Source organism: Rhincodon typus, chromosome 23 (genome assembly GCF_021869965.1).
Source record: "Rhincodon typus isolate 14 chromosome 23, sRhiTyp1.1, whole genome shotgun sequence".
Classification (NCBI taxonomy): Eukaryota; Metazoa; Chordata; class Chondrichthyes; order Orectolobiformes; family Rhincodontidae; genus Rhincodon; species Rhincodon typus.
The window spans coordinates 303,425-330,424 of NC_063354.1; the positions used below are offsets into that span (position 1 = coordinate 303,425).

At 42.1% G+C, this 27,000-nt stretch overlaps 1 protein-coding gene across 1 annotated transcript; it reads right to left on the reverse strand.

The window, feature by feature from the left end:
* Window positions 1-1,600: 1,600 nt before the first annotated feature.
* On the reverse strand, window positions 1,601-23,300 carry LOC109923150 (phosphoribosyl pyrophosphate synthase-associated protein 1). Its single transcript, XM_048611068.1, has 7 exons — window positions 23,224-23,300; window positions 21,193-21,259; window positions 15,081-15,253; window positions 13,145-13,260; window positions 5,481-5,536; window positions 2,744-2,889; window positions 1,601-1,659 (listed from the first exon to the last, which is right to left on the reverse strand). The coding sequence occupies exons 3-7, from the start codon at window positions 15,232-15,234 to the stop codon at window positions 1,601-1,603; spliced, it is 531 nt and encodes a 176-aa protein (XP_048467025.1). The 5' UTR covers window positions 15,235-15,253; window positions 21,193-21,259; window positions 23,224-23,300.
* Window positions 23,301-27,000: the final 3,700 nt, after the last annotated feature.

The following is a 27,000-nucleotide window of genomic DNA, read 5'->3' on the forward strand; positions in this document are numbered from 1 at the left end:
GTTTGGGTTGTCCCTGATTACTCCCCAGCCACCTCATTCATTGTTTATCCAGCACAAATTCAAAGAAACCAAATCCAATTTCCCAAAAGCTCTCACCGCCTAACAAAAGCCGAACAGACAACACTCAGCAAATCACTCTCAGGGACTGCTCCAGTGTTTGCTGGGTGTGGCATATGCAATGGTCAAGCCTCATTGCTACAAACCCACACACAACTGGCAGATCAAAGCTCACATCAGGTTTGTAATAATGAGTTTTGAAACTGTGCAGCATGGGAAAAAGTTCGACAGGCATGGGTGCCTGAACTACTCCCCATCCTTTTCCAAAGCTGAATCCCTGTGTCCTTCATAAATTTTCCTTCTCAGGTACTACAGGTGAAGTTTCACAGCTGTGGAAGTAGAATGGTCCAGTCCTGCACAGTATTTGAAACATGCAATAGATGGCTAATCACAATAGCAGGAAAGCAGAACAAAATGTGTGTAAAAGACCACAGAGCAGAGCAAACACTCATCCATTACTTCAGAGGTTTTAAATGCTCCTATTTCAAGGCCACTGGCACACATCTAACATCCCCATCCCACCACCACTTCCCCATCTGGCCTGTCAATAGACCTGAGCTGCCCAAAGGAAAGATATCTGTTATTGGTAGACTAGCTTCAGAACATTCATCACCAGGAACATCATTCCAGCGAATCAAATAACTGAGACAAAATCTGACAACCTCACAGTGTCCCTTGTATATGAAAATTCAAGTATTAGAGTCCCCACACTGCAGTTTCAAATGCACTGCCATAGGTCAAGCAGATTTACTGCCAGGCACTGAACGCTAAACTGCAATAACAAAATGAATGCAATGCTCTGGTTAAGCTGTTACTATGGCCAGGGTTTTCGACCTTTACATTTCTGTAAAGGATACAAATTCCAACAAGTTTTAAAAATTTTCCAAAAAACTTTGACCCCATCCACATGGGAACAATCAATACTTCTTGAAAAGGTAGTTTGTCCAAAGTCTAAAGAATATGCAAGCAACTTAAACCTGGGATTGTAAAGCTGGCTACAATCACTGCAGCAACGAGCAAGAGCTGAATGGCTATACAAAACAAAGATGCAGGGCCTTAAGGGACAAGATGTTCTTCATCCACTTGCAAAACGCAAGCCTCACACCTAGTTCCTTTCAGATTAGTTTGTTACCAGTTTGACACTAATGCCCCAAAACAGAAATGTTTATTCCATCACTCTGCCCCACCTGCACTCCCCACTTATGCTCAGAACTATTGCACGTTCCCAACATTCTCAATTTTCAAATATTCTGTAGTTGCACTTACAAAAACTTCTGTATGTCGATACTGCTGTAAGGGTAGTGTGTTTTTGATTTTAAAAGAAAAGAAAATTCCTTATTTGAATAGCAGGACACTCAACGCTATGGTCCTTCCATACATTTAGAAAAAGTGCATAAATTCTGCTTCACTTGTTGTCCAGTCTGACACTTAAGGCCTCTTCACAAGTCGCTTGCCCATTCACACATGCAGTTAATAAGCTGGAAATCACAAACAGCCCTGTGTATCTCAGATTCAGGCCTCGCCAAAAAGTAAAACGGAAGAATTATACTCTCGTACTTGGAAGCTCAATGCCAGGAAACGGAACTTGCAGCCTATGTATAGCTAAAAGCACAAATGCACAAAGGCAGAACATAAATTAATAAAACAAAACAGAAAAAGTTACAGTACAACATAACCTGATGCACTAAAAGCAATGGTCTCAAATAGACAGAAACCTGCCATATGCCAGATGATGAGAGTGCTATTAAATTCCACTCCCAATAACACTTTGTAATTTCAACCGACAACCCGGCAGGTTCACATGTGTCTGTTGATGGAGACCAAATTTTCCGTTAATTTCCTGGAATGTAAACGATGGTTTTGGTGAATGTGAAGTCAGCAATAAATGTCACAAACAACCAACAAATCAGCTTCAGGGCATCATAAATTATTGGAGTCACCAAATACATGAGTCTCTCTAGAGTCCAGGAAGACTCTAGTTCACTGTTCTTTGGATTTTTAAGGTTAAGGGGGAGGAGGCAGGACAGCAATTACAGCATGACAACTGGATTCTGCCTTAGATTCAAGCCATTTAGAAACCTAGCACAGGAAGATAAATGGAAGCTGCAAACATATACAAGGCAGTGCTGTGTGTTTGTTGCTGAGTGAGTGAGTGGTTGAGAGAGAGTGCAGAGAGTGTTAAGGGTGTGAGCCTGTGCTGGCTCTCTTGCACAAACATATAATACAAAGAGCATGAGAGGTAGGACATTCAGGAAAGAGAAGAAGCAAAATCCTTTTGGGGGGCAAATGGTTGGAACAAGCGGAAAGAAGCTGTGTATTGAACCATATTTGACAACAGCTGAGAGATCGTAGAAACAAACTTTCTGGAATTAATTTTAGTAAGAGCAATAAAACAGCAACAATGGTTAGACAATGCATCCCTGCCTGTTATGAAAGATTATGCACAGATTGGAAATTTAATTTTCTGTGCCAAGTTTCCAAGCAATATCACCAACGTCAATGAAGAAAATCAAATGATTCTGAATGCAAGCACAGGCTATCAATATGCACAGTTCCCAATATCACCCACAGCGTCAATACAACTGCCAAGGGGTTAGATTCAGTCTTTGTACTCAGCATGTTTGAAGTTGTATCAGAATTTGAAACAGCAACAACCCTGACAAATTACATCCAGTATATTTCTTACATGGTAACTCCAAGCCAGAATGTATTGTCGTGTTCTTCACAGCTGGAGGTGAGTGACGACCGTCCACCATATCGTATTCTGCATACTGAGCTTCTCCATGTATTACTGCCAGTCCCAATCGTAATCGCTCTGCATAAGATTGTGCTCTGAAAGACAAGGGTGTCAGACAGCAGCATGTCAAATAATAAGCACACTTCTCTTTTGCAAGATGTATATGGCTTGAGGCGCATCCCTTCTGACTTTGATAATGGAAGCCACTCTGAACTGGTGCAGGGGCTTAAGTTGAGAGTTGATTAAGCAATGATGTTACAACTAGGTTGGTATATTTTATAACCAATCTCCTGACTACTCACCAACAGCTCACAAAGCCAATGGCTGAGGGCTGTGTGAAAAACCAGTAGCATCCAAGATGCAGCCACTCTATTATCTCGAATCCTGGCACCATCCCACAAAATGCAATCGAATCCTTTAAACATAATTGAGGAACACAATAATCAGGCTGCCAAGGTGCACCAAGTCAGTTCCTATCAGAATGATTCGACCCTTCACGAGTTCTGCTACAAATCCGTTTACTCAATATCTGCTGGAAATGGCCATTTCAGAATCTGAGCCATCAAGACCAACTGGTCAAAATGGAACTATATGGAATCAAGGACATGTAATAGAGCGGAGACTATTTGGTAAGACAGAAAAGAGAAAGGTTCATGGATAGTCACTCAGAGGAGTAAATGTGGAGAAGCACGGTGTCCCACATGATACAGTGTGGGGGCTATGGCTCTTCACTACTTACTTCACCCTAACAATTGGAACTCATGAATCGGAACTCCAATTTCAAATCTTACAGCAACCACAAATGGGGTGTTTGTGTGCGTGCATGGGTCTTCAACAAAATACAGGAAACCACTAATAAACTTGTAGAATGGCTGGATAATTGCCAAGATGCCAATTTTAATTATAATCTATAATCACCAATACATTTATTATTGCTATAAAATGTGCAAGATTATTCCGTTTTGAAACGGTCTCTTTAAATGTAAGGCAAAAAAAAATGAAGGAATGAAGGGGGCTCGTGACCTCCTCTGCATCCAACCTGACAACAAGCACATGTAGCTTGATGTTATGGGGACAAAAGTCAAAAATCCTACTGAGAAGGTGCAAGTTATTCACAGCCACGGACAACGGTGAAAGCAGCTGTGCTGACTGGGTAAATGGTTAGTCCCAAAAACAAAACACTGAGGATGCTGGAAATCTTAAAATAAAAATGCTGGATTTCTCCATCACTTTCTGTTCAGACAGAGGTATTAGTAATATCAGATTCATAAATTATTTACCTTAAATGGTCTGCAATTTCAAGGCAGAATGAAGTTTGGTATTAAGAAAATGGCAGCAAATCAACAGTTCTACCTGGATAAAGGATTCATGTGATTCACATTTCCACAGAGACGAGTTTTGAGAAAGGAAAAGTCTATGGCATTAGCCTAAGGGATCTTAAGATATCCCTGAAACTCAGACACAAATCAGTCTGCAGTCATTTAAGACACAGAGGAAGAGACAGAAAGCTCATCTTGTTCCTGCCAGAGAAAATACTGACCTCTATTCTTCACCAGAAAGAATGTGGGCAGGGAGTTGGGGCCAAATTTGAAGAGACTGAGTTCAGGAGTATTTAAAAGCAACTTGAAGATTCACTGAACTTGGGCTAAGGAGATGAATTTCTTGTGTAATCCTCAGTGAAAACCAGTTCTGAGATTAAAAAGTTGCCTAGTTGGTGAAGAAAATAGAAAGTAAGCCATCAGGATTAAGGCTAAAGATGTCTACAAGGGATAGTTATTAATAAAGTATAACTATAGCAGGAGATCTTCAATCATGCTAGAAGTTAAATGGGCAGCCTCTTTTCTGTAGTTTAGTTTGCAGACTATTTATATTCTCATGTTTGGAGCATGTTGCTGAGTTTGTTCATTATAGTCAAAGATTTAAAATATAAAATCTTGTCAAGTGACCTGTTTAGTCATTGGAAATTCACATACATTTTGGCAACAATAATGAGACCATGTACACCTTGGAAAGTAATAATCCCAAAGGGACAGAACAGCAATTGATTTCTTAAGCAATAAAAAACAAGAATCAACAGTAAATCAAACTTGTAAAGTTTTGGTTAGATCACATCATTGGTTGCTAAGTGTCAAATGACAGTCTCAGCACCAAAATACTAGGTGATGACCAACTATCCCAGATGTTCCATGGCATCCCTATCTCATTCTCTCACCAACATTCTGCAAGTTATTATTGCAGAAAATCAATTTTTATGCATTAATTTGTGTTGCATTAGCTAGCAGCTTGTAACAGTTAAGCACAGATTATTCCACAACAAGTGACATTTGATTCTGCCTACTGACATGGGTTAGACCTCCTGGGAATGTCAAGGTGCGAAATGTTCTAAGGTATCTTACAGGAGTGTTATCAACAAACTTTGACTCTGAGCTACATAAGGAGACAGCAGGAGATGATCAAAAGCTTGATCAAAGATCAAAAATCCCAGGAGAGCTGCAAATTAAGACACTTCCAGAAATAGGGAAGATACCCTTAGGAGAACGGGGAGTATTCTGTGATTTTACAATCTAAACCAGCATACGACAAAATAAGAGATTACAAGGTGTAGAGCTGGATGAACATAGCATCAGAGGAGCAGGAAGGCTGACGTTTTGGGCCTAGACCCTTCTTCAGAATAAACCATTTTTACCTCTTGGCAGCTGCTGGTGACTTGGCAACAATAATTGCATTTCTGTAATCGTGGATCTGTGAAAGAAACAAACAAACTTTAAAAATTCTGGAGTTTGTGAGAATTATTGAACTTGCTTCATCATCTATCTGGGCCAGTTTTAAAGACTGTTTCCAACCAGTATCAAAAGCTGTGACAGATTGGAGAGATCAGGCTCAGACTTAAAATACTGGATCTCTCAAAATATTTCTAGGTAAAACATTAGCGCATAAAAGCCCAAATCCTGCCACCAGAAATAGCAGTAGGAGTCTTATTTTACCCCAGAAATATAGTTAAACAGCAAGGTCACTAAACTTGTAGATATCACTGGTTAGGTCAAAGTAAATAAGTGTCTTTTGGGAAAGATGGTTAAAGGGGGAATTTAAAAAAAAACACATAAAGGACAGGAGATGCTGGACTGAATGGGTTGAGTGGCCTCCTTCAGTGCTCTAAAGATTCTTCATTAACCCAGAGAAAACTAGAAAATTTTATATTCTTGCAATAGTCCAATTTTACACAAGAAACATTAATTATAATCAAACAATGAGCAAGAACAGGATATACTTGCATTTGTTCCAAATTATACATTGCTGTCTCAACTGACCATTTCATTCACCCTCATTTTTAAGTCTTCTGTTTTCAGAAGCAAAGACCAAGAAAAACACTTTATGCGCACGTTTGTTTTTCAAAGAAACAAATATTTAAATGGAACATATGAACCTGTTGCAGGGCTACGCCATTCAATCCCTCAAATTGACTTTGCTTTATATCATAAGATTACGTTGAATCTAAAGTTTTGGCAGAGATCTGTAGTTCAGATTGTGAGTGAGATTATTGACTTGCTCGTCGAGCTGGCTTGTTTTTGTTCAGATGTTTTGTCACCATGTGGCTCAGGAAATTTGGCATGTCCATAAGGTCCCTCACCGACTCCTAAAGATGCACCATTGAATGCATACTGCCCGGGTGCATAACAGCCTGGTACGACAACTGCTCTGCTCAGACCCATAAGAAACTACAGAAGGTGGTGTGCACAGCCCAGACCATCACGGAAGTCAACCTTGGACTCCATTTACATGGCTCGCTGCCACAAGAAGGCTGCCAACATTAAAGACCCATCCCACCCAGTAACGGCCTCCCACAACCTGTTTTGTCAGGCAGAAGATACAGAAGCCTGAAGACATGCAGAAGCAGGTTCAGGAACAGCTTCTTTCTGGCTGTTATCAGACTGACGAATGGACTCTAGCCTCAAATAATGCCGATCTTATAACGTTAATCTCGCCTAGCGCATGCCCTGTGCAACGTAAACTGTATGCTCCAAGTCTTTTTGATCTGTACATCGTTTGTGTACTATGATCTGCCTGTAACGCTCATAATACAGTGAAAAGCTTTGTTTGTTTTCGGTACAAGTGACAATAAATAAAATCAATCAAGTTGTCTCTTACTATTCTAAATTCCAGCGGATCCAAACTTAACCTATCCAACCTTTCCTTACAAGGCCAACCCATCCATTGCAGGCACCAGTCTGGTAGATCTTCGCTGAACAGTTCCCACCTGATTTATATCCTTCCTTCAATTAGGTGGCCAACACAATACACTAATTTAATAAAACAAAGAACTGTGGATGCCAGAGATCTGAAACACAAAACCAAACGTGCTGGAGAAACTCAGCAAGTGTGACAGCATTTGTAGAGGGAAAGACATAGTTAACATAGACTCCATTGCACCTTCATTTGAATTCTGAAGAAAAGCTACGGAGCTCAAATGTTAACAGTTTTTCTCTTCACTGTACAGAGTCCTCCATGTATGGTCTCGCTATTGGAGATAGATGGGAATGTGGATTTTGGAACATTAACAGATCAGCCACGATATTAATGAATGGCAAAGCAGGTTCTATTTGCTGATTGGCCTCCTCTTGCTCCTAATCGATATGTACGGCCAAGCACAAAACAATCCAACAGTGAATGTTTCACCTGGTTTTATCACCAAATCACATAAGTATTATGGTGTATCACTCATTAAACAGGCGTCATTACCTAGTGCCAATCTCCTCCTTCCCCCCGAAATCCCTGCACACCATTGCCATCTGAAAAACCTTCCAATGTCCCTCTTGAATGCCTCAGTTGATCATGCCTCCACCACATTTCAAGGCAGCTCATTCCAGACCCAACTAGGATTAGAACTGTTAGGTGGTTGCTTTTGACCAGCGCAGGTGTGATGGGCCAAATGGACTTTTTCTGTGCTGTAGATCTCTGACTAATTGTGAGAGAAAGTCTTTTTTTCCACTTCATCCTTGATTCTGTCGCAGGTTGCACAACAACTAGGCCCTCTTATTTCTTTTACAAGTAGCATCAGTTTCTCCCCATTTACGCTGCCCAGCCCACATGATTTTAAAATTGTCTATCATATCTCCTCTTAGATTTCCCTTCTCCAAGAAGGACTGTCCAAACTCCTGCAATCTCTCGTAGCTTAAGTTTTTCATCCCTGGAAGCATTCCTCTAAACCGCTCCTGCACACTCTCCAATACATTCAAATCTTTCCTCTGATGTGTTGCCTAGAACTGTTCACAAAACTCCAGAGGTCTGACAGGTGCCTTGCACAGGGTCCAACATCACATCCTTGCCCTTGCGCTCTCTGCCCTTATTATAGAGTCATTGTCATAGAGATATATAACACAGATGCAGAGTCTTTGGTCCAACTTGTCCATGCCAACCAGATATCCTAAATTAATCTAGTCCCATTTGCCAGCATTTGGCCCATATCCCTCTAAACCCTTCCTATTCATATACCCCATCCAGATGCCTTTTAAATGTTGTAATTGTACCAGCCTCCACCACTTCTTCTGGCAACTCATTCTATACACACACCACCCTCTGCATGAAAAAGTTGCTCCTTAGGTCCCTTTTAAATCTTTCCCCTCTCATCTTAAACCTATACTCTCTAGTTTTGGACTCCCCCACCCTGGGGTAAAGACCTGGCTATTCACCCTATCCATGCCCGTCATGATTTTATAAACCCCTATAAAGGTCACCCCTCAGCCTCTGACACTCCAGGGAAAATAGCCCCAGTTTATTCAGCCTGTTCCTATAGCTCAAACCCTGGCACCAACCTTGTAAATCTTTTCTGAACCCTTTCAAGCTTAACAAAATCTTTCCCATAGCAGGGAGACCAGAAGAATTGAACACTATTCCAAAAGTGGCCTAACCAATGTCCTGTACAGCCACAACATAACCCTCCCAATTCCGATACTGAATGTACTGACCAATAAAGGCAAGTGTACCAAACATCATCTTCACTGTCCTATGAACTTGCACTCCAAGGTCTCTTTGTTTGGCAACACTATCCAGGACCTTACCATTAAGAGTATAAGTCCTGCCTTGATTTGCCCTATGAAAATGTAGCACCTCGTATTTATCGAGATTAAACTCCTTCTGACACTACTCAGTCCAAGTGATCAAGGTCCTATTGTATTTTGAGGTAACCTTCTCCGATGTGTACTGTACACTTACTGCTCTCGCCACCTTCAGTGATCTGGGCACATATACCCAGGTCCTTCCGTTCATGCAGCCCCTTTCGAATTGCACCAGCTTTTATACTGCTGTTCAATATTCTTCCTACCAAAGTGCATCACCTCACACTTCTCTCTGTACTGAACCTTATCTGCTGTCTATCCACCCCCTCCAACAAATTTTGGAATTCCACACTGTTGTCCTAAGGTTTTGGAGTAGATCTGTAGCTCGGGTTGTGGGTGTTGAGGTTGGTTGGCTCGCTAAGCTGGTTTGTTGTATCGCAGATGTTTCGTTACCGTGCTTGGTAACATCCTCAGTGCAGCCTCCGATGAAGCGTCAGTGTATTCTCCCGCCTGGTTTTTAAGCTCTGGGGTCCATTGAGCTGGATTGCCTCACTTCCGGTTTTCCTTCATAGTGGAATGTATATGGGGTCGAGTTCAATACGTTCAATATGACACACTCATCACACTACCCTACTTCAGGAACACAATCGGAACTCATCACAAGACTCCTACAACCGCTGGGCATCAGAGTGGCACACAAGCCCACATCAACCCTATGACAAGTGCTCACCCGAGCTAAAGACCCACTCCCCGCCATGGACAGGACCAATGTCATCTACAAGATTCCCTGCAGAGACTGTGGGAAGCACTACATTGGACAAACAGGAAGGAAACTAACAACAAGAGTACATGAACACTAACTGGCTACAAAAAGACATGACCAGTACTCCTTCATCTCAATCCACATGGACAAGGAGAATCACCATTTCGACTGGGACAAGCTAGGCAGAGACAGGCACGAGAATTCCTAGAAGCCTGGCACTCCATGATGCATGCTATTAATAAACACATTGAACTCGACCCCATATACATTCCACTATGTAGGAAAACTGGAAGTGAGGCAATCCATCTCAACAGACTCCAGGGTTTAAAAACCAGGCGGGAAAACACACCAACGCTTCATTGGAGGCTGCACTGAGGATGTTACCAAGCATGGTAACGAAACATCTGCGGAACAACAAACCAGCTCGGTGAGCCAACCTACCTCAACTGTTCTCCTCATAGCTTACAATTCTTTCAAGTTTCATGTCACCTGCAAACTTTGAAATTGTCCCTTATATATTAATGATCTGGATCTTGATGTACATCAGGAAAAGCAAGGGTTCCAATACTGTCACCTGGGGAAATACAAAACTTCACTCAGCATGAAAATATCATTGTTGTTACATTGCTTCCTATCACTCAGCCAGTTTTGTATTTTATATTTGAGAATTGGCATGGGGTTTAATTGTGTTCGTTTGGCCATGCAGCCCAGTACCACTGTCAATCTTACCCTCTCGTACCATGGTTTCCATCAGAATATTTTGAACCTTTCTACTCCAACAGCCAGGCGAAGAGCACATCAAAATTCATGGGTGGTTCGGCCTCGTTGCATTTGGTATCTTCTTCAGAGCCGATTCCATCATCTTCCAGTTTGATATGCATTTTTACTAAAACTGAGGTCCACCAACACAGCAATCATTCGACAAGTTAGCAGATGGTATGATTTTAGCTAGAAACCAGCTTTGTAAAATCCATAAGAGGTAGGAGCAGGAGGAGGCCATTCAGCCCCTTGAGCCTGCTCTGCCATTTAATAGACTCATGCTGATCCAACATTTCTCACGTTGACTTTCTTGCCTCTTCTCCATGATCCTCGATTCCTTTACTGATCAAGAATCTCAACCTTAAATATAGACAAGGACTTTGCCACACAGCTCTCTGTGGCAAGAAATTCCTCATTGCAATCTTAAATTAGCAACCCTTTATTCTGAGACTGTGATCTCTGGTTCTAAACTCTCCCATGAGGGGAAACTTCCTCTCAGCATTTATTCAGTCAAGCCCCTTACGAACTACGGGTGTTTCAATGAAATGACCTCTCATGCTTCTAAACTTCAGTGAGTAGAGCCTCAACTTGTTTGGCTTATGAGGAAAGGCTAATCGCTCCATACCAGGGATCATCCTGGTGAACCTTCTCTGAACAGGCTCTGATGAAATGTTATATTTTCTTAAACAAAAGAATCAAAACTGCTCATGGTATTCCAGATGTGGTGTCGCCAGCACCTCGTAGAGCTGTAGTAAGTCTTCCTTACTCTAATACTCCAATCCCATTGAAATAAGTGCCAACATTCCATAACCCTAACTCCCCACCTACACTCACCTTTACTGGCCCCATCCCCGCCTCTTCGACCTATTTGTTTCCTCTCCACCTATCCTCTCCTCTATCCATCTTCTATCCGCCTCCCACTCTCTCCCTATTCATTTCAGAACCCCCTTCCCCTCCCCCTTTTCTGATGAAGGGTCTAGGCCCGAAACGTCAGCCTCTCTGCTCCTATGATGCTGTTTGGCCTGCTGTGTTCATCCAGCCCTGCACCTTGTTGCCTCGGATTCACCAGCATCTGCAGTTCCTACTATCTCTGATTCCATTACCCTTCCTGCTTGCCTGCTAGCTTTCAGTGCTTTGTACACAAGTCCCTTTGTGTTGCAGATTTCTGCAGTTTTTCTCCATTTAAATAATAATGTGTTCTTTGCTCTCCCTCCCAAAATAAACAGCTTCACATTTTCCCCACATTACAGTCCACGAGATCTCTCTTCAAATGGTAATTTTTTTTTCCCTGGAGGAAAAGGGCAGTGGTCAATTTAGACTTTGAGAACACACCTAGACATAATTTTTGGCACCAAAAGCAGGGACCACCATACAAGGTAGGCTGATTTATATTCCATGATCAAGTGTACAGCTTAGTTTTGACAGAGGCCAGAATACAGTAGTAGTTAAATCATGATCAATCTGTACAAGGCAGTGGTTTGCCAGTGTTCTGGACGCCTCACTTTGAAAGAGACATTCCAAGAAAATTAATTCACAGTCTGATCACCTCCTGGTGAATTAAAGTTATGAAACAAGATAATTGTGCATTTGAGCAAAGAAAGCAAATGGGAAATTTAGCATAGGTTTTAAGAAAGTCACTGTTTTGTAGTCTGAAATAGGGAAAAATCTATTTTTTCTGGTTGGGGTATCAACAGAGAGCACATATTAATCATAAATTATCTAAAATGTAAGTTTGAAAGAAAGTTATGTTTCTATGTTTCCGCAAAGTGGTTGAAAGATAATGCTGAATCTTTTAAAAATACCCATGAAGGTGGCCTCAACCATGATCTTGGGTTCGTGTTCCAATGTGACCCCCACCACACTCTTCTGTATCTGTAAAATCTTCCTCACTGTCCCATTTTGACAGCATCACCTTGATAAATTGTTATGATCTTTCTAGCTTAGTTTGTACAGTTTTGAATTACTTATTACAGTCTCTCTCTCTCTCTCTCTCACACACACACACACCACCCCCCACATGGGGTGAATCATTTCATCCAAGATGTTTGTTTATTTGCAGATACATTCTAATCTGTTCAAATAATACACAATTTGTAGTCACAGTGCGTGTGGCATCTTATAAATTCCAGCTTTTGTAATAAAACCAGCCTGATTCCAGGTTAAAACTCTGAGACAGATTCCGAACAAAGCCTCACACCTACAATTCAGTGTCTGACCTGAGATGTCACCTTTTGAATATTCCTATTGCTCTGCCTGATTGTCACTGACAGTGCAGCACTGACTTTTACTTCACAAACACTTTACACACCGTCTAATGCTCTTGGTCACCTACAGAGACTTATCATCTGACATTCACTCACACCAGTTGTATGATCTTTTGATCTATCTGCCCTTGATCTCTTTGCCTATAAATTCTGTGACTGTGTGCCCTGCTCTCTCACATCACCTGATGAAGGGGCTGTGCTCTGAAAGCTTGCAGGATTCCAAATAAACCTGTTGGACCATAACCTGGTGTTGTGTGATTTCTGACATTTTAAAAATAAAATAGAATGAATTATTGTATCAAAGCAATGGTAGACAGTGGGACACTTGGATTAGGGTCTGAATTTTCCTAGTAAAGATGAAGACACAATTAGGAAAATGGTGACATTGCAAATACCAAATTATTTCATGTTTAATCAAGACTGAAACAGCTCATTAGCAGCTATGAATCTAGAGAACCTCCCCCAAGAAGCCCACTGATTCCCACCAGCTGGCACGGTTTCACATCCTCACCTCGTCCTGGATGTACTGCAGCAGAAATGGTGATGCTCGAAGATTATCAACAGGAATATTGAAGAAGCCCTGGATCTCCTTCTGATGCAAGTCCATTGTGATGATGTGGGTCAAACCTGAGGACACAGCACATGTTTCATCAAAAGCTCAAAGCTAATTTCAAACCAAGGCCAGAAAGAGAGACACAGAAAATAGAATGAGTAGGCTATTTGGCCCTTAGAGCCTGCTCCACGTTCAATACGATCATCCAAATCAGTCCCCTGTTCCTGCTTTTTCCCCCCGTAACCTTTGATCCCTTCAGCCCAAGATTTACATCCAACTCCTTCTTGAAATCATACAATGTTTTGGTCTTGACTACTTACTGTAGCAGCAAACTTCAGAGGTTCACCACTCTTTGGGTGAAGATTTCTCCTCATCTCAGTCCTAAATGGCCTACCCCATACCCTTATACTGTGACCCCTGGTTCTGGACTCTTCACTCATTGGAAACATCCTTCCTGCATCTACCCTGTCTAGACCCGTTACAATTTTACAGGTTTCAATGAAATCCCTTTTCATTCTTCTAAACTCCAGTGAACATAATCCTAACTGATGTAACCTCTCCTCACACGTCAGCCCTGCCTTCTGAGGGATCAGTCTGGTAAACCTTTGCTGCACTCTCTCTAGCAAGAACATTCTTCCTCAGATAAGGAGATCAAAACTGTACACAATATTCCAGGTGTGGTCTCACCAAGGCCCTGTATAATTGCTCCTGTACACGAAACTTCTCGCTATGAAGGCCAACATCCCATTTACCTTCTTCACCGCCTGCTGCACCTACACACTGACTTTCAGTAACTGGTGCACGAGGACACCCAAGTCTCATTGCTCATTCCCCTTTTGTAATTTAAAGCCAAGTAATAAACTGTTTTGCTGTGTTTACTCCCAAAGTGGATAGCCTCACATTTATCCACATTATACTGCATCTGTCATGCATTTGCGCACTCACTCAGCTTGTCCAAATCATACCGAAGCATCTCTGTATCCTCCTCACAGCTCACCGCACCCCCCCTTACTCAGCTTTGCGTCATCTGCAAATTTGGAGTTATTACATTTAGATCCAACATTGAAATCAGTAATATATAACTGTGATTAGCTGAGGACAGAGCATTAATCGGTGCCTGCCATTTGGAAAAAGCCCCTTTATTTCGCTAATTTTTTTTGGTCTGCCAGCCAGATCTCTCTCCATCTCCCATGTGCTTTAATTTAACACATTAATCTCTAATGTGAGACTGCTGAAAGCCCTCTGAAATCCAAATTAACCATATCCACTGGCTCTGCCTTATCAACTGTTAGTTAATCCTCAAAAAATGTCCGTAGTGTTGCCAAGCATGATTTCCCTTTCCTAAATCCATGCTGACTCTGTCTAAAGCTGCCAACAAACAAATTAACAGCCTTAAACACTGAAATTAAATAAAACAATTGTGAATGCTGGAAGTCTGAAACAAAAACAACTTCGACAAATTCAGCAGAATTAATGTCGAGTTCAGTGACTCTTCTTTTTCAGTTCTGACAAAGAATCACTCGACTCAAAACATTAACTCTGTTTTTCACACTATAAGTGCTGTCATACCTATGGAGGTTCTCCAGCACTTCCTGTAAAAAATTCAGGAAAACTGAACCCGCTTCAACATAGTCCAAGGCTTGGGGTTATCAGGCAGGCCCTTTCACCTGGCATTGGTTTTGCCTTGTGCTCAATGAGGAGATAAACACAACCACATTTAATGGAAGATGAGAAAGGGATTGGCAACTATTTGCAGCAGTCACTATCAGTCCCACCTCTATTGTTATCATCACTTTAATGAATTTATAACTTTGCTGAGTAAACAACAAAGTTAGCCATAAGAAGTAACATACCAAGAGCCACACAAATTCTGCCCCTCCCCTATATTGCTCACCTGCTTTAGCAAGCATGCACGCAAGCAGTTTGCACACAATCGAGCCCCTTTTCCTCATCTTGCATTGCTTGCTGTAGGGGAAGTACGGAATAACACCAATGATGTTCCGAGCACATGACGTTTTGCAGGCATAGGCCATGATCAGTAGTTCCATTACAGCTGTATTAACATCTCTGCAAAAGAATGGCCCGTTAGCCTGCTCACCGTCTTTCAGCAATCATACTAAGTTCACTCAGCTAACAACCCAGCCAATGTTATAATCACATTTAACCATTTCCAAAAGGTAAATATACGCACAGATAAGACCATAAGTAGTAGGAACAGAAGGTTATTCAGCCCCTCGAGCCTGCTCGACCAAATGGATCTAACATTCCTCATGTCCACTTTCCTTCCACTTGCTTGTAACCCTCAGATTCTTGGTCAGTTGGAGAATCATTTCAGAGACTTAAATATACAAAAGCACTCTGCCCCTACAGCTCTCTGCAGCAAGGAATTCCAAAGACTTAACACTCAGAGAAGAAACAGATCCTTACCTCAGTCTTAAATTGGTGCCCCTTTATTCTGAGACTATGCCCTCTGGTCCTACACTCTCCCCTGAAGGGAAACATCCTCTCAGCATTCACCCTGTCAAGCCTTTTGAGGATCCTATATGCCTCAATGAGATCACCGCTCATTCTTCTAAACTTCAAATACAGTCAACCTGTTTAGCCTTTGTCATAAGACAATCCCTCCATACTAGGGATCATCCTGGTGAACCTTGTCTGAACTGCCTCCAATGAGATAATATCTTTCCTTAAATAACGGGACCAAAACTGCTCACAGTACTCCAGAAGTGGTCTCACCATCACCTTGTACAGTTGGAGTAAGACTTCCCTACTCTTATACCCCAACCCCTTGAAATAAGGGCCAACAACTCATTAACCTTCCTGATTGCCTGCTGCGCATGTGCTAGCTTTCTGTGTTGTGTGCACCAGTCCCCCCAAGTGCCTTTGTGTAACAGCTTTCTGCAGCTTTCTTCCGTTTACTGTTCTTTTCTTCCTTCCAAAATGAAGATCTTCACATTTTCCCCACATTACACTTCAGTGTCAACTTTTTGACCATTTAATCTATCAATAACTGTCTGTAAACTGTTTCTATCCACTTAAAAGCTGACTTTCGACCTGTTTTTATGTCATCTGCAAATTTGGCTACAGTACATTGACTTCCTTCTCCAAGTCATTTGTATATTTTGTAAACAGTTGTGGTCCCAGCACTGAACCCCATGGGACCCCAGTGGTCACAGGGTGCCAAACTGAAAAAGAACTCCTTTTCCCCACTCATTGTTTCCTGTCCATTGGCCAATTCTCTATCCATGCCAATGCGCTACCTCCAACACCATGGACTCTCATCTTGTAACTTAATCTGTTGAGGGATACCTTGGTGAATGCCTTCTGGAAGTCCAAATACAACACATCTACTGGTTCCCCGTATCCACTCTGGTTGAGACTTCCTTGGAATACTCAGTAAATTAAGAGTCATACAGCACAGAAAGAGACCCTTCAGTACAACTAATCCATGCCAATCATAATCCTGAACTAAACTAATCCCAAAGAAAAACAGAAATTGCTGGAAAGGCTCAGCAGGTTTGGCAGCATCTGTGGAGAGAAATCAGAGCTAACATTTCAGGTCCAGTGACCACTCCTCAGAACTGGTCCCACCTGCCTGCACGTGGCCCATACCCCTCCAAGCACTTCTTATTCATGTACCTATTTAAGTGCCTTTTAAACAGTGTAACTGTACCCGCATCCACCATTCCCTCGAAGTTCATTCCACACACGAACCACCCAGTGTTAAAAACAAAAATTGCCCCGCAGGCCTTTTTTAACATCTTTCTTCTTTCACCTTAAAAATATGTCCCCTAATCCTGAACTCCCCCACCCTGGGGAAGAGAGACCTGCCATGCACCTTATCAATACCCCTCATGACTTTATAAACCTCTTAAAAAGTGACCTCTCAACCTTTTATGCTCTGTAGAAAAAAAGTCCCAGCCTATCCAGCCTCTCCTCATAACTTAAATCCACCATTCCCAGCAACATCCTGGGAAAACTCTTCTGAACCCTCTCCAGCAACTCCAGAAGAAGCCTCACTAACATGCTTCACAACCTCAATATAACGTCCCAACGCTTATACTCAAAGGACTGGGTAATGAAGGCAAGTGTGCTATTTGCGTTCTTAACCATCCTGTCTATGTGTGATGCAAACTTCAAAGAATTTTTTACCTGACCCCTAGGTTTCTCTGTTCTACAACACTACCCAAGGCCCTACTTTTACTTGTACAAGTCAGATATCATTTGCCTTTAACTAAGCCATGTCGACTCTGCTTGATGAGATTACAATTTTCCAAATGTTCTGCTATTACTTCCTTAATAATTGATTCTAATAATTCTCCAACGACAGATGTTAGACTAATCAGACTTCATCATGTGCTTTTTGTGTCCGTCCCTTTTAACGTCCGTCACGTTAGCAGTTTTCCAATCTTTGGTACTTATCTAGAGTCCAGGAATTTCTGGAAAATTATATCCAATGCATCCAGTATCTCTGCAGCTACTTCATTTAGGATCCTAGAATACAAGCCATCAGGGCCAGGGGACTTATCTGCCTGAAGCCCCATTAGTTTGTCTGATATGACTTCTGTAGTGATGGTGATAGTACTTTATTCTTTAGTACTTCATTCCTCACCCGCCCGTATCCTTTAGTACTTCATTCCTTCCCCCTGCACCCCCCCGCCCCGTATCCTTTAGTACATCATTCCTTCCCCCCACCCCACCCCACCCGTATCCTTTAGTACTTCATTCCTCCCCCCATATCCTTTAGTACTAAATGGAATGTTCAAAGCATCTTCCGCTGTAAAGATGCAAAATATCTGTTTAACTCCACTACCATTTCCTTGTTCCTCAAAACCATCCCTTCAGATTCATTTTTGAAGGGGCCTATGTGCACTTTCGACCCGTTGCTTCTTTCCTTTATATTTAAAGAAATTTTTATTGTCAGTTTTTATATTCCAGTCTTCCTTTGCTGGATTCTGAATGGAGGGAAGCTGTTTAGTCCATCCCCTACAGAAACTCTCAATCTCGCTGCAGGATTTTAAGCTGCCTTCAGCTCGAGAGTCTCTGCCACCATGTGAAAAGTGTCATGCTGAGTAAGCTCCTTTGAAGCTGCCCAAAAACTCTCTTGTTCCTTTCAGCATTAAACTGATTATAAAATTGGTTCAACATACAAGCAGATAACAGCAGCCTCTAACTGGTAGATTCGTAAACAGTTCACGTTTACCAATTCTCCAGTGATTGGGAGACGCAAAGATTTGTAGTCTGAGCAGGGAAAGATAAGGAAAGCATGAGCTATGTATTTGCATCCCTTTTTAAAATGAATATATTAGGAGCTTCTATGTCTATTCAGTCCTCAACGTTGCCACTGTTCCTGACTTGCGAGTTTGCGTTTTATTCCACGACACTGCTCACGTTTATCAGTGACCAGATCTTGTTTTAGGTTTCCACTATTAAAATAATTTATTGGGCCAAGAGAAGAAACACATCCCAGACATGTGTGGTGCAGTGTACATTACAGAGAGACACAAGTAAAGGGGAAGTGCCTCATCTCAACATTGCAGAAATGGCAAATTTATCACCGGTGGCGGCCATCTGGCCCATCATGCCCACACCAGTTCTATTACCTAATGCCAATCTTCTGCTTTTCCCTACATCCCTCTAAACCTGTACCATCCAAATAATCATACAATGCCCTCGTGGATGCCTCAATCGAACCTACCTCTATCACCATTTCCACACAATGCATTCTAACCTTAACTACTCATTGTGTTAAAACGTTTTTTCTCAAATCACCTTTGCTTCATTAACACATCAGTTTGGACTTTCAGAAGGCTTGACAAACCACAGAACAGACTAGCATGTAAAACTGAGATGCGTGGGATTGGGAGTGTATCGAGATGGATAGAGCACTGGCTGGCAAACAAGAAACAGTAGGAATAAGTGGATCATTTTCTGAGTGGCAAGCAGTAACTAGTGGGTACTGCAGGGATCAATACTAGGACCCCTGCTGTTCACAAGAATATATTGATGATTAAGGCAAGGGAATTAAATGTAATATGTGAAGATGCAGATGACTCAAAGCTGGGTAGGAAGGTAATACGTGATCAGGATGCAGAAATGAGTGAGATTTGGCCAGGTTGAGCGAGTGGGCAAATGCAAGGCAGATGCAGTATAATGTAGATAAATGCAAGGTTATCCACCTTGGGAGCAAAAATATGAAGAGGTAATTATCTGAATGGCTGTAAATTAAGAAAGGGGAATTTTTAACAAAACTTGGGTCCCTCATGCAGCCGATAGTAGAAGGCAGTAATAAGATTCATGTACAGAAACAAGGATGTCTTACTGCAATTATACAGAGCATCAGTAAGGCCACACCAGGAGTACTGTGCGCAGTTTTGGTCTCCTTATCTGAGGAAGGATGGATATGTTGCCTGTACAGGGAGTGTAGTAAAATGTCTATCAGACTGATGTATGAGGTAAGTTTTGACCATCAAACAAGAACATACAGGAGCAGAATTAGACATTTTGATCTTGGCTGATACATTTTTCAACCCCATTCTCCTGCCTTCTCCCCATTACCCTTGATCCCCCTTACTAATCAAGAACTTATGTCTTAACTACTCGCAATGACTTGAACTCTGCGACGAATTCCACAGATTCCCCACCCTTTGGCTGAAGAAATCCCTCCTGATCTCAGTTCTAAAGGGTTGTCCCCTTCCTCGGAGGCTGTGCCCTCAGGTTCTAGTCTCTCCTACAAGTGAAAACATCTTCTCCACATTCACTCTATCCAGGCCTCTCAGTATCCAGAATGAGTCATTAGGATTGTATTCACTGGATAAGGGGTGATCTTAGAATTTTATAGGTTTCTAACAGGATTAGATACAGGAAGAATATTGCTGATGGTGGGGAGTCCACAACCAGGGGTCATAGTTTAAAAGGATAAGATGCAAATCTTTTAGGACTGAGATTAGGAGCAATTTTTTCCACTTAGAGAGTGGTGAGCCTGTGGAATTCACTCCCACAGAAAGTGTTTAAGGAGGTGGTAGATGTAGCTATTTTGGCTAAAGAGAGCTAGTGACATTGGGGGCCAGGTTTGGCGGGGCAGGGGGTGGTGAGGTGCTCATGGAGAGGTTTGGAGGTTGGGGTTTGGATACTGAGCTTAATGATCAGCCATGATCATATTGAATGGTGAAGCAGGCTCTAACAGCCAAATGGCCTACTCCTGCTCCTATTTTTTATAATTCTATCACTTCAAATCCATGCCCCCTCATTTTTTAAAAATTCTTTTGTGAGCAGGAACAGCTTCTCTGTATTGACTCTGCTCAGCTCATTCATGATTTTGAAAACGTCTACTAGATCTCCGCTCATCATTTCTCTCTCCAAAGAGAACAGTCCCAACTTCTTCAATCTGTCCTCATAACTGAAGTTTCTCATCCCTTGAGCCACTATTGTGAATCTGCACTCTTTCTAATACGTTCACTTCTTTCCCATAACGTGGTGCCCACAGCGGTACACAGTACTCCAGCTGAGGTCTAACAAATGTCTTGTATAAGTTCAACAGCACTTCTTTGCTCTTGTACTCTATGCCCCATTTGATAATGACACTAAGCTATTCCTCCATCACTTCCTCACTCCAGTCACTACTCTCAGAGGTGCCCTCTGGAGAAACTTAGACCATTACTGACCCTACTAAACCAAGTGCACTCAAGTGTCCTGAGTAATTTACAAAACGAGGAAGCAGACAGAACAAGTAATTCCTGTGGAATACAGAATGAGGAAATGTTGAGTTGCCAAAGCCTGCTTGTTTCTATAACATACAGAGCTGCAAGTGATATGGGGCTCCTGTTTTCCTCATGTTAACATGTAGCCCAGGCACTAATGTGTATCCAACCACCCGCTACAAATCGGTCACATTTTGAAATACAACAGGAGGATTGCATTGTCTACTGGCTGCTCATCCAGTCCCCCTCCAGGGACAGCCTCCATCACACAGAACAATGCTGATCACTCAGGCAGCCAACACTAACCTGGAGATGGTCTGTATGATGAAAATATCCTGCCCACGAACCGATTCTTTTATCTCCACACGGGTTTCTGAAGGTAATGCAACATACAGAGAAATAAGAAACTTTGGTTCACCTGTAACTGAAGTTTAATACTGTGTCAGTCTATATACAAAATACATCGATATAACTCAATTGCAGCTTTCTCTCCATCCTCACACTTCGTACACTATGTCCGAGCACTAATAGCACAACTCATTCCACTGCCTCCAATGGTTAACATTTCAGGGAATGTAGAAAGAAAGATCTGATGGTATACATAGAGAAATCTTCGAAGGAGGGTTGTGAAAATGTATGAGAGGTCGTGAGCTTTATTCATAGAAGCTTCAGGTACAAAGCAAGGAGGCTACAGGAAAACTTTAGAAAACCCCACTTAAAACCTCAATAATTTTCAATTTGGAACTTCACATCAGTGCAAAGGAGATTTATGAGAAACATCCAGAGGAGAGGGATTTCAGTTATATGCAGAATTTGAAGAAGATGTATCATTATCTTTGTTGCCTCAAATTGAGTTTGTGACATTTTGGTTTGCTCTTTGTTACTGTCTGTGCTTTCCTATGTGTAGGCTCAATGCATATTTTAAAATCATAAAATGTTTGGTCTGTGAACCAACAGGGGATTGCTTCTCGAAGGGAACATGCTCAAAATAAAAACCAAAGGTGACAGGAGAAGTCGTTTCTTTTTGAAGATGAGATTTATAATTTGGAACAAGCACCCTTCTGGAGAGTTCTTTCAAAAGAGCCTACACAGGCACATTGGGTTGAATGGCCTTTGCCTGTTTAATATTTCAAGTCCAGGGCTCTCCTTCCATCAGTGACACCAGAATTGTATTTCAGCAGTTTTTTTTATTTCACATTTCCATTATCTTCGGTATTTCAGTTTTGTTCTCCCTCTGTGCTGATATTTTTTTCATTCACTCATGGGATATGGGCATCACTGGCTGGGCAGCATTTGTTGCTAGTTGCAAGATGGGGGCAGAGTAAGTCGCTCTAGCTGGAGTTCCTCTGCTCGCCGATTTCTTGTCCTTTTTCCCCTCTTTGCAGGAGTTTTTCTTCCGCAAACCCCCTGCAACCACAACCACACCACCCACCCACCCCAACTTTTTAAACTACCCTATCATACCTGGATAATGGAGGTGAAACGCAAGGAGATGAGGTGCAGGGAGCAGGGGGCGAGGCACAGGCCGGGCCCAGGGAGTGGGGGCAGAGCGAGGCACGGACAAAGGCCGACGTGTGGAGGCAGCATGACCTCATGGTTTGAAGCTCGTCGGGCACAGGCACTTGTTGGAAAAGGACTATAACTTGAATACTTTATAGACATGTTTATTCTCATTCTGGACTTTTAAACTTTGTATTCCCATGCTTTTTTTTTTAACCATTTTAATTCACTATGAATTCTATCTGCCCCCTCAGATCTCGTACATCATAGGTAGGCCACAATTTCAGTAGGAAAATCCTACTTAAAATGGCCCCTGCAGACTATGTCACAAAATGAGGAAACTATTTTCAAAGAATTTGGGGTGGCACAGTGGTTAGCACTGCTGCCTCACAGCGTCAGGGACCTGGGTTCAATTCCACCCTCAGGCGACTGTCTGTGTGGAGTTTACACATTCTCCCAGTGTCTGTGTGGGTTTCCTCCGGGTGCTCCGGTTTCCTCCCACAGTCCAAAGATGTGCAGGTTAGGTGGATTGGCCGTGCTAAATTACCCGTACTGTTCAGGGATGTTTAGATTAGGTAGGTTTGGGGTATGGGTCTGGGTGGGATCCTCTGAGGGTAGGTGTAGACTTGCTGGGCCGAAGCGCCTGTTTCCACACTGTAGGAATTCTATGAATGACCATTTCTCACAGGAGTGAGGTGTGGGGACTGCAGAGGAGAAACAAGGAAGCTATATAATATAAAGGCTACATCTCCAGATGTCATGTATATTTACTGAACACTACAGCAGTACACAGATATCCTCACTTCACCGTGTACAGGAGGGAACACAGCCCCTTACCCCGGTTCGGCTCCTGGTAAACCACAGCTTTGCCAAGTTCAACTCCAAGACGTCTAAAGAAAAACAGAGACGAGGTTAAAGATTTATAACTGTAGTTTTAGTGCTGCTCAATGTGATCAACATCATAGTTTCAAATTACATCCGTGACTCCTAGCAACTAACAGCAGTTGTACTTGGTACCACACATTTGAAGATCTCAAGCCTGTGAAATTGCTGCCGATTTCTTTCAAGTTAACATACCATTAACCAAAAGTTAAGTATTCGCAGTTCTATGAAAGATCAAGCTGCACAACTTCTACTTCAAAAAATGCAGAACAGGAAAAACAATTATATACAAGTGTAAAGTTTCCGTTAGCTCAATATTCCTTTTGAAAGTTTTAGCTGTTTGAAGCTAGACACAAATAATTGGTATCTAATCAAAATGGGTGATTTAAAACATTTATTCAACATCCTGTAATTCTGTATCACTGCAGAATTTGAAAGGACAGATTGTAAACGGATCTCTCAACAACCTATACTTAGAAACAGCCTTTAAAGTAATAAATGATGCCATGAGGCTTCACAGAAGCATTACAGAAATAAGTGGAATACTGAGCCATGTTTGGAGATATGAGGACAGATGATCAAAAGCTTGATCAGAGAGTTTAGAAAGAGGGACTTGTTAGGGGGTGGTGGGGAGCAAAGTAGCAAGACAAGCAGGATGCAGGGAATGAATTCTAGAGTTCAAGACACAACAACATTGGAGCAATTAAAATTAGGAATGAACAGAATTAGAGTACAACAAATATTTCAGGGGATTTAAGATAACAGATGTGGAGAGGCATGGAGAGATTTGAAAGCAAGAATAAGCATTTTAAAATCAAGACACTGCTTGAACAAGACACTAGGTCAGCATGCATAGGGGTGACAGGAAGACTGAGTTATGAAACAGACAAAGTTCTGGACACCCTCTAGTTTACCAAAGGTAAAGCGTGAGAGACCAGCCAGTAAATGCATTGGAACAGAACTAATGAAACAATGTTTACAGTTAATGATGACATGAGTGTCTCAGTGGCAGTGTTCTGAAACAAGATGAAGTTGATCAATTTAATGGAGATAGAAATGGGCAATTTCAGTGATATCATGATTGAGGTCAGGTAAATTAGGGAACTCTGTACTTTCGTAAAATTCTTAGCTTTTGAAGCGACTCTGGGAATAACAGAATATGATTTCCCTCATGACCATAGTGAACTGTGACACTCACCAGATACATACATTGACGTTGTGGCAAGGTCAACATTTATTGCATAACTGCCTTTAAGAAAGGTGACAGGGAACTATTGTCTGGGCCATTCCAAGAGCATTATTAAAGTCAATCTCATTGCTGTCTTGAGTTACACAAACATTAGTTTGCTTAAGGATATTAATGAATCAGGCTGCTTTCTATAACAACTTGGTAGTTGCACGGTGATGATTTCTGGCACCAGATTTTTATTCCAGATTTAATTAAACTTCAAAGAAAAATAAAGTACTGCAGATGCTGGAATTCTGAAATAAAAACAGAAAAGTGTTGGAGAAACTCAGCAGGTCTGACAGCATCTGTGGAGAGGGGTACAGAGTTAATAGAGTCTGATACAACTCTTCCGAAAAAAAGTAGTGAGTTTCTCCAGCACTGTCTTTTTATTTTAATTAAAGTCCAGCTCACGAAATGCATGGTGAGGTCAGATTTCATCTCTTTAGATGACTAACCCCGGCCACTAAATTACTAGCTTAGTAACATAACCATTAAAAAACAGCTGTGGAATGCAAATGATGAGACCAGTGAAAATGAAAGCACAGATAGTCACCGTCAGTTTACTATCATTGGGAAACTGATAACTGATTAATCGATGACGTATATGCATCACAGTACAACCAGGGTATGATTACAACCAAAGAATAAGGTCATGAAGCCACTTGGAAACATTTATTAACTCGGGCGTTACCCGGTCAAATAGTAACTTCAGAGGATTCCTCAGATCAATGGAACTTTACTCTGTATCTAACCCCATGTTGTACTTATCCTGACTGTGTTTGACAGGAACAGCGTCAATGGAAATTTAAGTTTGGTTTAAAAGAGTAGAGAGAGTTCTATTTTCATTTTAGAGAGAGCAGAGGAAGCTTTACTGTACATCTAACTCCCTGCTGTTCCCATCAAATACTCCAAGGACAATGCAGAGGAGTGTTACTTTCTGTTTTAAAGAATGAGGGAGCTTTTACTGTGTTTCTCAACAGCCATCAAAAGCCACCTCCAACAAAGCACTACTTCTTAGACACACTCTCAAGACTGATGACGACTTTATTCCACTCTGAAGCGTGGGTCCCAGCATGATTAAAATGATTAAGACAGTCTAATGCTGGCTCCCTGTCGCAGGGCGTGCCTGAAGAGGCCCCTGGTGGGGTGCGGGGTGCGGTGTGCGGACGGTGTGTTTGGTTCCACTGTTTGTGTTTGCCTCCAACTGGACGTGTCAGAGATGCTCAGGATGGTTGTCATCTTCACAGATGCTTCAGTCCTGAAGAAGGGTAATACCCAAAATGTTGACTTCTCCTTTCCTCCAGATGCTGCCTGGCTTGCTGTGTTCTTCCAGCCTCCTGTCTGTCTACCTTGGATTCCAGCATCTGCAGTTTATTGTCTCTTCACAGATGCTTCTCCAACGACAGCACTACCTTCACTGAATTCCGCCCCACCCCGTGATCAGCATCCTGGAGGATGGCCAGAAAGTTAAATTAGTCTATCTACACCCAAGAACTGCAACTGCTAGAAAGCAGCTAGTTGACCACCACCTTGAGGGCAACTAGGAATTGGCAATAAATGCTGGCCCAGCATTTTTCACATTCCATGAAAAAAACTCAAATTCACCGACACAGTTTGGTTCCGCAAGGATCATTCAGCTCCTGAATTCATTACAATCTTGTTCCAAATCAGAATAAAACAGTTGAATTCCAGAAGTGAGATGAAAATAACTGCCTTGACATGAAGGCTGCAAGGAGCCCTAGCAAAACTGGAGCTGTTGGAAGTTTGGGGGAAATCTCTCCACTTGCGCTATATACCTGGCACACAGGAAGATGGTTGGGGGTTGTTGGAGGTCAATCATCTCAGCTCCAGGACATCTCTGCAGGAGTTCCTCAGGGTAATGTCCTGGGTCCAACCATATTCAGCTGCTTCATCAATGACCTTCCCTCCATCATAAGGTCAGAAGTGGGGATGTTCCCCAATGATTGCACAATGTCCAGCACCATTCACAACTCCTCAGATACTGAAGCAATCCATGTTCAAATGCAACAAATCTCGACAATGTCCAGGTTTGGGCTGACAAGTGGCAAGTAATATCTATGCCACAAAAGTGACAGGCAATGACCATCAACAAAAGACAACCCAACCATCTCCTTTTGACTGAATTCTCCATATCAACATCCTGGAGGTTACTATTGACCAGAAATGGAACTGGAACTGCCACAGAAATGCAGTAGCTACAAGAACAGATCAGAAGCTGGACATTCTATGGTGAGTGACTCACCTTGCAATCCCTTGAAATATACCCGAATGGAATACTCCCTGTCAAGGTGACAGCTTTGTCAGCAGCTTTTGATGCTACCCAGGACAAAGCAGATGACACACCATCGCTTTCACCACCTCAAACTTTCACTCCTCCACCACTGCTATACTGTTGTGGCAGCGTCAACGATTCACAAGAGGGACAGTACTAATTGCCAGTCTTTCATTATTCTTTCGCTGTTCCTGGGTCAAAATCCCAAACT